The sequence below is a fragment of the Amblyraja radiata genome, chromosome 24 (genome assembly GCF_010909765.2).
Source record: "Amblyraja radiata isolate CabotCenter1 chromosome 24, sAmbRad1.1.pri, whole genome shotgun sequence".
Lineage (NCBI taxonomy): Eukaryota > Metazoa > Chordata > Chondrichthyes > Rajiformes > Rajidae > Amblyraja > Amblyraja radiata.
Window position 1 is genome coordinate 15581574 of NC_045979.1, and position 12171 is coordinate 15593744.

The 12171-nt window shown below is 41.8% G+C and overlaps 1 protein-coding gene across 1 annotated transcript in view; it reads left to right on the forward strand.

The window, feature by feature from the left end:
• Positions 1 to 12171, forward strand: part of lgr6 (leucine rich repeat containing G protein-coupled receptor 6) — a 274970-nt gene that overhangs the window by 200212 nt on the left and 62587 nt on the right. The window contains exon 5 of the mRNA XM_033042482.1: positions 9437 to 9652. Within this exon, the coding sequence (XP_032898373.1) occupies positions 9437 to 9652 (216 nt within the window). The remainder of the gene's footprint in view (positions 1 to 9436; positions 9653 to 12171) is intronic.

Sequence of the window (12171 nt, forward strand, 5' to 3'; positions counted from 1 at the left end):
ATGAATAGAATCTGTTTTAAAAAATCTAGCGTGCCTCATTTGTTGATTTTCATGTTTGCTAAGCCCTTTTTTAGACAAATGTTGTTTGGTGTGATGCACCTTCTCTCAATATGTGCAAGAAGTCGTCTTTTTATATTGTCAAATAGGAATAAAGACTTTGTCTCACATTGACCGTGATGATTGTCTTATTTAATTATCTACTGAGAGGTGAAACTTTAAATCGTTTAAATAGCTCAGCAATTGAGGGACATGAACACTCAAAAATGAAAAAGAATGAAAATGTGATTATATCACCTCCCTTCAACTATTTTGTGTTTCAGCATGAGAGGGATTATAACATTAGAGACATTCATCTTGTAGTGATGTGTTAATGAAGAATTGCAGACATCAATCTGATAGTAAAAAATATATTTATTTAACAATGAGGTAAACAAGCACTGACAATCAAACTGCTGAGTTAAAAGCTTTATCACACTTCAGGCTATAATAAAATGTGGAGCCTCCAACAGAAACAAAGTAATGCCCAAGAGGAAAAAACACACGTTAACAGTGTACAACTCATTGGACAAAGTCAGCATGGATTTACAAAAGGTAAATCATGTCTGACGAATCTTATAGAATTTTTCGAGGATGTAACTAGTAGCGTGGATAGGGGAGAACCAGTGGATGTGGTGTATCTGGACTTCCAGAAGGCTTTCGACAAGGTCCCACATAAGAGATTAGTATACAAACTTAAAGCACACGGCATTGGGGGTTCAGTATTGATGTGGATAGAGAACTGGCTGGCAAACAGGAAGCAAAGAGTAGGAGTAAACGGGTCCTTTTCACAATGGCAGGCAGTGACTAGTGGGGTACCGCAAGGCTCAGTGCTGGGACCCCAGCTATTTACAATATATATTAATGATCTGGATGAGGGAATTGAAGGCAATATCTCCAAGTTTGCGGATTACACTAAGCTGGGGGGCAGTGTTAGCTGTGAGGAGGATGCTAGGAGACTGCAAGGTGACTTGGATAGGCTGGGTGAGTGGGCAAATGTTTGGCAGTTGCAGTATAATGTGGATAAATGTGAGGTTATCCATTTTGGTGGCAAAAACAGGAAAGCAGACTATTATCTAAATGGTGGCCGACTAGGAAAAGGGGAGATGCAGCGAGACCTGGGTGTCATGGTACACCAGTCATTGAAAGTAGGCATGCAGGTGCAGCAGGCAGTGAAGAAAGCGAATGGTATGTTAGCTTTCATAGCAAAAGGATTTGAGTATAGGAGCAGGGAGGTTCTACTGCAGTTGTACAGGGTCTTGGTGAGATACCTGGAGTATTGCGTACAGTTTTGGTCTCCAAATCTGAGGAAGGACATTATTGCCATAGAGGGAGTGCAGAGAAGGTTCACCAGACTGATTCCTGGGATGTCAGGACTGTCTTATGAAGAAAGACTGGATAGACTTGGTTTATACTCTCTAGAATTTAGGAGATTGAGAGGGGATCTTATAGAAACTTATAAAATTCTTAAGGGGTTGGATAGGCTAGATGCAGGAAGATTGCTCCCGATGTTGGGGAAGTCCAGGACAAGGGGTCACAGCTTAAGGATAAGGGGGAAATCCTTTAAAACCGAGATGAGAAGAACTTTTTTTCACACAGAGAGTGGTGAATCTCTGGAACTCTCTGCCACAGAGGGTAGTCGAGGCCAGTTCATTGGCTATATTTAAGAGGGAGTTAGATGTGGCCCTTGTGGCTAATGGGATCAGAGGGTATGGAGAGAAGACAGGTACGGGATACTGAGTTGGATGATCAGCCATGATCATATTGAATGGCGGTGCAGGCTCGAAGGGCCGAATGGCCTACTCCTGCACCTAATTTCTATGTTTCTATGTTTCTATACAGACATTTATAAAGGACTCTAGATGTCACACCAAATGGTGAGTGGCCAACAACTAAAATAAACTAAAACTCAAACTTCCGGGTTCACCGTTCGCAGGAGTTCCCACGGTAAACGCAAGAGTTATTACGGATATCGCACTGGCCACTACGTCCATATAATGTTTCAATGTTCAACCACAAGTGTACAAGTCACTCTTGGAGAAATTCAAGCTTGCTTGAATTTTCTCCCGAGTCGACAAGTTACACGAGTACCTGCCGTTAGCGCCACGGTGGTCCACGGTGGTCCATGAATGCCGTACGGTTATCGTACGAGGTTCCCACGATGTTCAACTCTGGTTACCTCTTGCATCAAGTCACCCCGTGAGAAAGGCCTATAAAAGTAAATAATTGATTTAATGCTGGCACAAGTTATTTAGAGGAAATGTTTATAGAATGCATTACAGCCATTGTTAATATGTTATAAACCAATAAGGGAACTGGTTACGTTACATCTTATTATGTGCACTGAGTTTAGGGTAATTAGAAAGCTCCTTGCACTGGATCTTTCCAAGAAACCATGTCAGTTTTGTTGTAGCTTCCAATTTGCTACTCGCAACTACATGTTACGTGGATTAGGGGGCGTTAGCTACAAGGAGAGGTTGGACAAACTTGGATTGTTCCCTCTGGATCACCAGAGGTTGAAGGGAGAACTAATAGATTTATATAAAGAGAGGCATAGATAGAATAGACAGAATCGTTTTCCTAGGGTGGAAATGTCCAGTGCTAGTGGGCACAGCTAGGTGAAAGAGGGAAATTTTAATGGAGATATGCGGGGCAAGTTTTTTTGCACAGAGAGTAGTGGGGACCTGGAACGTATCGTGGTGATGGAGGCATCTAAGAGGCTTTTAGATGAACACATGGAGTTCAGGGAACAGAGAGATATGGATCATTTGCAGGCAGATTTGATCATTTTAACTTGGCATCATGTTTGGCACAAACACTTTGGGCCAAAGGTCCTGTTCATGTGCTGTACTGTTTAGTTTTGTTTAGTTTAGTTTAGAGAATGAGCCCGGGAACAGGTCCTTCAGCCCACCGAGTCCACATTGACCAGCGATCCCCATACACTAACACTATCCTACACACACTAGGGACAATTTACAATTTTACCAAGGCAACGCCTACAAAACTTTACGTCTTTGGAGTATGGGAGGAAACCGGAGCTCCCGGAGACACAGGTCACGCAGAGAACGTACAAACTCCATACAGACAGAACCGTAGCCAGGATTGAACCCGGGTCTCTGGTGTTGTAAGGCAGCAACTCAACCACTGTGCTACCAAGCCATACTGTTCTATGTTCTACGTTTTCACAGCGTGGTCATTAGGCTCAGAACATATGCTTTGCACAATAGCATTTCTGAGCCAAAGATATGATCCCCAGGAAGAATTTATTGTTATTTTACAAACCATGCCCAGGAAGGGGAGGGATTGTGAGGCCGAGAATAACTGAGAATGTGTAGCCGTTGAAGATATCAGTGAAATATTGCCACAGGAACTTTTTCTGCTGATTACAGTAAATTTGGCATCTCTCCAGTTTTATTTATTTTGTTGATCCAACCATTAGGAATAACTTATCTTTGGTGTATCTTAGATTTAAAGAACAATGGAAACAATATGAAAGGGTTTCTTACACCTTCAACATTAACAATCCCTCGTCGAATGTTGTTTTAGCATTTCCAGGTGATTTAATGTTTGGCATATAATTTAAGAATCCTCTCATTTAATACAGAGCTTAAGTGAGAGAAATGTCAATTATATATAAAATTTGGAGCCCTGGAAGATATTAACTTTTTTTTTCAACATTCTTTTTATGTTAATCAATGAACAAAGCAGTGACAATTACTTGGAAAATATAGGTTTTGAAATAGCACAACTCTTTTCCGCAAGTCTATACCAATCTTTCTTTGAAGTTAGTAATAGGGGAAAAGATAAAAAAAATATCTATTTCTATTTTGTCATGAATGGAAACATTTCCGATAATTATAATTACAGCCAACTTCTTCAGAGGTTATTAAAATAGACTTTGCTACGGATGAGCATATGTGTAAGTCTTAATGCAAATTTTGGTAAATAAGTACGGGGGAGAGGTGCACAGTGAAGGAGAGAGGGGCACAATTTAAAGGAGATATGTGGGGCAAGTTTACATTACGGCACAAGTTTAAATATATTGATAAGCATACTATACTATACTCAAATCAGTTATGCATTGATAATGTTAGTTTAGAGATACTGCAAAGTTTAAGAAACATTTGGGCAAATACATGGATAGGGAGAGCTAGAGGGATATGGGCCAAAAGCAGGCAGTTTAGTTGGGGCGTGTTGGTCGGCGTGGGCAAGTTGGGCTGAAGGGCCTGAGTCCACACTCTATGACTCTATGATTCAGCATGGAAACAGACCCTTCAGCTCACTTGGTCAATACAGACCGTCGATCACCCACTAACACTAGTTTTGTGTCATCCCAATTTCTCATCCACTCCCTACACACTAGGGACAAGTTTACAATGGCCAATTGTTCTACAAAACTGCACGTTTTTGGGACATGGGAGGAAACCAGAGAACCCAGAGGAAACCCACGCAGTCACAGGGAAAACGTGCAAACTCCACACAGACAGACAGCACCTGAGCTCAGGATCAAACCTGGGTCTCTGGCACTGTGAAGCAGCAGTCCTACCAGCTGCTCCACTGTGCCGCCCTGTTAATCAAAATGTACATCTTTTGCTGTTCCGCACAGTGGCGTCTGCTTAGAGTTGATCCAGCTCATGCTAACCAGTAGCAGCTGAGATTTGTACCTCCTCCATCCATCATCTTGATGGCAATTTGAGTCCACAAACTTGGTGTCCCAGGGCTATCTGATGAATTGACTGATTTCTTGTACGTCACAGTTGGAAGCAATTATGATGTTAAATTGTGCATGGTGTAAGCAGATAAATATGACATGTCTGGATGATATATTTCAGGGCCCTGATAGCTTAATCGGTAGAACGCAAGACTTTTAATATGATGGTCCAGAGTTCAAGTCCCTGATGAGCTGTTCACTGTACTTTTCTCTAAGCATGTTGCATAGAAATGTAAGTGTAACACAGTGGTACAGCTGGTAGAGCTACAGCCTCACAGTGCCAGCGGGACCGTGGGTTCGATCCTGACCTTGTATGCACGTTCTCCCTATCACCATGTAGGATTTCCTCTGGGTGCTCCAGTTTCCTCCCACATCCCCAAAATGCGTGGATATTTAGGTTAATTGGCTTCGTCTATTGCACCTAATGTGTAGCGAGTGGATGCGAATGTGGGATAACATAGATAACTATTGTGAATGGGTGAACGATGATCGACATGGTCTCAGTGGGCCAAATGGCCCGCTTCATTGATATATTTCTAAAATGGACGAAAACCAAATAAATAAATAAATAAACAAATAGATAGATCGATAAATGAGAGAATGGAGCAGCTGGGCTTGTACACTCTGGAGTTTAGAAGGATAAGAGGGATTCTCATTGAAACATATGATTGTTAAGAGCTTGGACATGCTAGAGGCAGGAAAAATGTTCCCGATGTTGGGGGAGTCCAGAACCAGGGGCCACAGTTTAAGAATAAGGAGTAAGCAATTTAGAACGGAGAGGAGGAAACATTTTTTCTGAGTGAGTGGTAAGTATGTGGAATTCTCTGTCTCAGAGGGCAGTGGAGGCAGGTTCTCTGGATGCTTTCAAGATAGAGCTGGATAGGGCTCTTAAAAATAGCGGAGTCAGGGGATATGGGCAGAAGGCAGGAACGGGGTACTGATTGGGGATGATCAGCCATGATCACATTGAATGGCGGTGCTGGCTCGAAGGGCTGAATGGCCTACTCCCGCACCTATTGTCTATTGTCAATTGTCTATAACATTCTTTTGTTCATATCCTGAAAGAAGATCAGGATAACCCAAAAAAGGTTACTGGATTAGATTTGTATTTATTTTTCATGAAACCTGTATCATTAAACATGTATCTATAAGCATGTACTGTACATACTGTTTTTGTCTCCATACATACCTTCATATTGTGATCCTTATGGACTAGAGAGACATGTAATGTGAAGGCTTAAGTGACTGTGAATGCTGAATCTGGCGCAAAAAAACAATCTACTGGAGGAACTCAGCAGGTTGGATGTCATCTGTGGAGGTTAAATGGACGATCGATGTTTCAGGTCGGGACCCTTCAACTGGGCTCTGGATGAAGTGTCCTGACCCAAAAAGTTGCTTGTCCATTTCTCTCTACATATACTGCTCAACCTTTCGTGTTGTTCCAGCAGATTGTTCATTAAGGCACACAAACACTCTCCAATATTCAACTTTCCAGATTAAAGTCTTAGATCATTTAAGTGGACTGCCATACAATGAAACCCAAGCGTTGTTAAGATTAAACTATAAAGTGATCTTATATTTCCTGGTTTTAGTCTCAACAAAACGTAGTCACTGGAGGAGAAAACCCATTTCTCCAGATTCAGGAACATTTTCTTCCCAGTTGTTATCAGGCAACTGAACCATCCTATCATCAACTAGATAGTGGTCTGACCTACCATCTACCACATTGAACTATCTTTAATCAGACTTTACTAGACGGTATTTTGCACTAAATTATACTCCTTTTATCCTGTATCTATACACTGTGGACGGCTTGATTGTAACCTTTCTGCTGATTGGATAACATGCACCAAAAAAAGCCTTTCACTGTACCTCGGTATATGTAACAATAATAAACTAAACCAAACTAAAAAGTTTGGCTCAATTCTTGTTATTTCTTCTCAAAGCTCAAAGCTCTGATTTTGTCAGACAAGGGCAAACCATGCATCTTGATGGCACAAGCCAGGATATTAGTGATAGTTGAACTGTCCAGCAGTACAAATAATTCCAATATGTACTCAATGTCAGGGGCAGACTGAGAAACGGGCAGCTCTGATGTTAAAAAATACACACATATATATATAAAAAGAGAAAAAGTCAGATAGGATGAAGAAGTACAAAGTTTGAAAGATTAAAGGGACCAGGGGAGTGTAAAGAGCAGGAGATCAGGAGCCCGTGGCTATAGACAGTGAGAGACAGATGAAACAAGGGAGTGTTAAGAGCTAAAGATCAAGAGGTCAAGTGTGTGTAAAGAGTGGAAGATCGAGAATCATGTGAATTTAAAGAGCAATCTATTCATGTCTGTCAGTGCCTAAAGGGGGTGTCCCACTGCGGCAACCTAATTGGGGAGTTTAGAAGAGTTTTGGAGAGTTGGAAAAAGTGTCATGTTGAAGACCTCCTTCGACTATGTAGAAGACTAGCTTCGACTAACTTCAATTAGCTTCGGGAAAATTGGATACGGAATAGTGGAGAGTAAAGACGACCTCCTTCGACCTCCTTCGATCTCCTTCGACTATGTTGAAGTCTATCTACGACTACCTTCGACTACCTTCGATTACCTTCGACTACCTTAGATTACCTTCGACTATTCTCAATTACCTACGAATATCATGCTGACCTACCATGACCTACTTCGACTAAACCTACGATTTAAAAAAATATCTATATTTTTCCATGGCGGACTTTTTTTACTCGCAGGCATTTTTCAGCATTTTGAAAATTACGCCGCGACCTAGCTGAGGCCTCGAGTACGCGGAGACTACTCTCGAGCATGAAGGAGAGTTACAAAGACCTCCTAGGACCTCATGTCAACCAAGCTGCGAGTATGAGTCGAGGGCAAAAACTCTTCTAAACTCGCCAATTAGGTCACCGCAGTGGGACAGCCCCTTAAGTGTGATTTCACAGTACAATGGGTACTTAATTGAAGAGTAATTCTTCCCATTGATTTCTGATTCGCCCCAAGTCCAAGTATCCAAGGCAAATGTGCAAATTGGATCTGACATCGTCTTGGTCATAGGAGACAGACTTGTGGCCAGCATTGTACCATGAGGATTCGTGCTGGGATTCTTGCTATGTGTAAATTTAATTACTCAGATATGCATGTGCAATGTATGACTAGTTTACAGACGACATGAATGTTGGTGGGTTCGTTTAGTTTAGTTTAAGCGGTTTAGTTTAGTTTAGAGATACAGTACCCTTTGGCCCACCGACAACCAGCTATCCCTGTACATTCACACTATCCTGCACACTAGGGACAATTTACAATTTTTACCGAAACCAATTAGCCTACAAACCTGTTGGTCTTTTTCTCCAGGAGCGCCTGGAGAAAGCCCACGCAGGCCACAGGGAGAATGCACAAACTCCGCATAGACAGTACCGGTAGTCAGGATCAAACCCAGGTCTCTGGCGCTGTAAGGCACCTACTGCTGTGCCACTGTGCCACCACAGGTGCTGATGTTCATGGTGTGGCTATATTATAGTATCGATCAAATGGTAAGTTGGCATGGCAATGCAAGATGGAATTTAATTCTGATAAGTGCAAAGTCATTCATTTTGGGAGATCTAATAAAGATACACCAAAACCCATGAGCCCTAGGGCCCTTGGAGGTATTGCGGAACATAGGAACATGTGTTTTTTTATTGAGCTTTCTTTCGTTTATTGTGTTTTCCATGAGTACTGTGTTTACAAACTTCTGACATAAAGGTGAATGAGAAGTTTGACAGAAAGTGCAGGTCATTAATTGGAATAACATCCAAAACTCATTCATCTTGCAAATTAGATGAAACACGTAACTTTACAACAGGTCAAGGGAGCAAAAGCAGACAATTCAACCACTTGAACTTCATTTCTCATTAAAGTACACAAAGTGGTGGAGTAACTCAGTGGGTCAGGCAACATTGCTGGAGTGGAGAACACTGATAGGTGATGTTTCAGTTCGGGGCCCTTCTTCAGATATTTTTTGTCTGAAGAAAGGTCCCAACCCAAAAAGTCACCTATCCATGTTCTGCAGACTCTCTGAGTTACTCCACCATTTTGTGTCCTTATGTGTAAACCAGTATCTACAGTTCCTTGTTTCTGCATTCATCTCCCATTCATTTAAATTATAGCTGGTCTCAACTCTATCAATCTGGTATAGTTCCATGGTTCGGACAATAGTCGGCATTGGTAAAAAAATTATAAATTATCCCTAGTGTGTAGGATGGTATTAGTGTACGGGATGATCACTGGTCGGTGCAGATTCGGAGGGTCAAAGGGTCTGTTTTTGCACTGTATCTCTAAAGTCTAAAAGTAAAGTTATTTATGGTTTTACTTTATAATATTCTGCAGAAGGGTATCTGCAGAAGGGTATCTGAAACGTCATCTGCCCATTTCCCTCCACAGATGCTGCATAACCTGTTGAGTTCCTCCAGCAATTTGTCTCGTTCAAAGTTCTGTTCATCTATTTTGCAACAGACCCGGAGTTTGGAGACTATTCCAGATTTCCACAACATCAACTGTTTTTAAGAAGCCTTTGAACTGCCTTGTTCTAGTTCTATGAAAGCGTATAATTAATTTGTACCTTTCAAAGGTGTTAAATTATTTTACCACCAACCAGTCTTGCAACAAGCCATTAAGGTAGAAAAGTAATTGAAATATCATTGTTCTTGCAGGCGTCTGGATGCAAATCTGATTTCAGACATACCTCCGAACAGCTTTGAAGGGTTGCAGTCCCTCCGACATCTTTGGCTCGATGATAATGCCTTGACTCAAATTCCTGTTCAAGCTCTCAACAAGTTGCCGTCACTTCAGGCAATGACACTGGCTCTCAACAAAATAGCATACATCCCCGACTCTGCTTTTGCCAACTTATCCAGCCTCGTTGTACTGTAAGTATTGAATCATTTCTTGGAAATGTAACTTTGGCACTTAAGGGACTTTTGTATGCAGCGAATGGAGGGATATGGATCATGTGCAGGTGGATAAGAGTTGGTCTTAGCATCATTGTTCGGCATTGACATTGTGGGCCGAAAGGCCTATTCCTTCACACAAAGTGCTGGAGTAACTAGAGGGCATATAAACTTGCTGGAGTTTAGAAGGAAGAGGGGGGGGGAGGGGATCTCATTTAAACTTACCGATTAATGAAAGACTGGATAGAGTGGATGTGGAGAGGATGTTTCTATTATGGGAGAGTCAAGGACCAGAGGCCATAACCTCAGAATAAAAGGATGTAACTTTAGATCTGATGCACTACCATGCTGAGAACTATATTCTGCACTATGTATCATCCCTTTGCTCGACTTGTTGATCTCAAGTTTGACGATTGTATTTATGTATAGTATTATCTGATCTGATTAGAGAGCATGCAAAACAAATCTTTTCACTATACTTCGGTACACATGGCAATAATAAACCTGAACGTAACCTAAAATGAACACAGTATTAAGGTGGTTGATCCATTTAGAAGTCTGATAACATTAGACTCAGGATTAAGATTCAGATTCAGATTATTTACCTGTCATATAGACCAGGGTGCAATGAAATTGTTTGTTTACACAAGCTCATAGAGTAAACACAATGCATGGTAATGATAGGCACAACTGATAATGCAATTTATGATAAATACATCTGAAGTAATGCAACATATACGAATGTACAATATCAGAGCAACTGAATGAGGTAGAGTTAAAAATAAGAGTACGTGGTCTGAACGAAGAAGGGAAGAGTACTTTTCAGAATTTTGTTGCGGCCTTTGTGGTAACTCTGCGTACTTGTTTAGAGAGTTGTGAATTTGTGCAATTCTCTGCCACAGAAGGCAGTGGAGGCCAATTCACTGGATGAATTTAAAAGAGAGTTATATAGAGCTCTTAGGGCAAGCAGAATCAAGGGGTATGGGGAGAAGGCAGGCACGGGTTACTGATTGTGGAATTTCAGACATGATCACAATGAATGGCGGTGCTGGCTCAAAGGGCCAAATGGCCTCCCCCTGCACTTATTTTCTATGTAAAACAGAATTTCACCGTACCTGGGTACAAGTGACAATAAAGTATCATCATCATCATCAGAAAGAAGGCAGTGACAACCCTGTGATGAACGGGGCTGTGTTCACCTTGCAAGCTTAGACAGTCAAGAGAAGACCAATTGCCCCACTAGGCTAAAATGCATCCCGTCAGAAAACTTTCTATTACGCATTTGTAGAAAGTCGAGAGAATCCTCATAGACCTGCCAAGTCTTCCCAGATGCCTAAGAGAGGAAATACACTGACGCACTTTCTTGATCATCACATCGGTGTGAAGGGGCCAGGTTAGGTTGCTAATGAAATGGAAGCCTCGTGACCATCCCTACAACAACTTCATTGATGCATATTAGGTTGTGTTCAGCAACACCCCACCTCCCATCATTCCCACCCCTATCCCTAGCACCCAATGTGGATGAGAGAGCTTGGCCTAGCCAAGATGGCCATTCGCGGGTCCAGGCAGCAGGTCGTCGATGGTCACACCAGAGTCGACTGCCTGCCCCTCTTCCGGGACTACGTCCATGCCTGCGTGTCCCTGGAGAGGGAACACGTGGTGTCCACTGGGACTCTGGAGGCCTTCTGTGAAAGCTGGTCGCCGCGGGAGGTCGAGCTTATTGTTGATAAAGTTGGCGAAATTTTAATTTGATAAATGTTTGTTGGCAAACTGACATTATAGGCAGTATTTGATTGTATTACTAGTCTGTACTTTTGTTTCTTTTGAATAAAAAAATGTTTTAATGTGGATGACATTAAACACTGAAACCCAAGGGGTAAAGGTTAATTCGACCTAGGTGCATTTAGATTAATTTAGTTTAATTTAGTTCAGTTTAGTTTATTATCACGTGTACCTAGGTACAGAGAAGAGCTTTTGTTATGTGCTAACCAGTCGGCGGAAAGTATACATGATTACATTAGAGTTGTCCACAGTGTACTGATATATGAAAGAGGAAATAACATTTAGCGCAAAATAAAGTCCAGTAAAGTCCAATAAAGATAATCTGAGGGTCTCTAATGAGGCAAATAGTAGCTCAGGACTACTCTCTAGCTGTTGATAGAGTGGTTCAGTTGCCTGATAACAGCTGGGAAGAAACTGTCATTGAATCTGGAAGCATGAGTTTTCTCACTTCTGTACCTCTTGCCTGATGGGAAAGGGGAGAAGAGGGACTGATTGGGGTGAAACGTGTCCTTGATTATGCTGGTGGCATTGCTGGGGCAGCATGAAGTGTAAATGTAGTCAATGAAAAGGAGGTTGGTTTGTGGGATGGTCTGGGCTGCGTCCACAATTGCCTGGTGCTTGTGTAGAATGAATATAACTTTTTATATTAGCTCCAGTTGGCAGGTTCTCCAAGTTTCACTGCAAAAGGTACACAATCACCGCCACAATCATCTTAC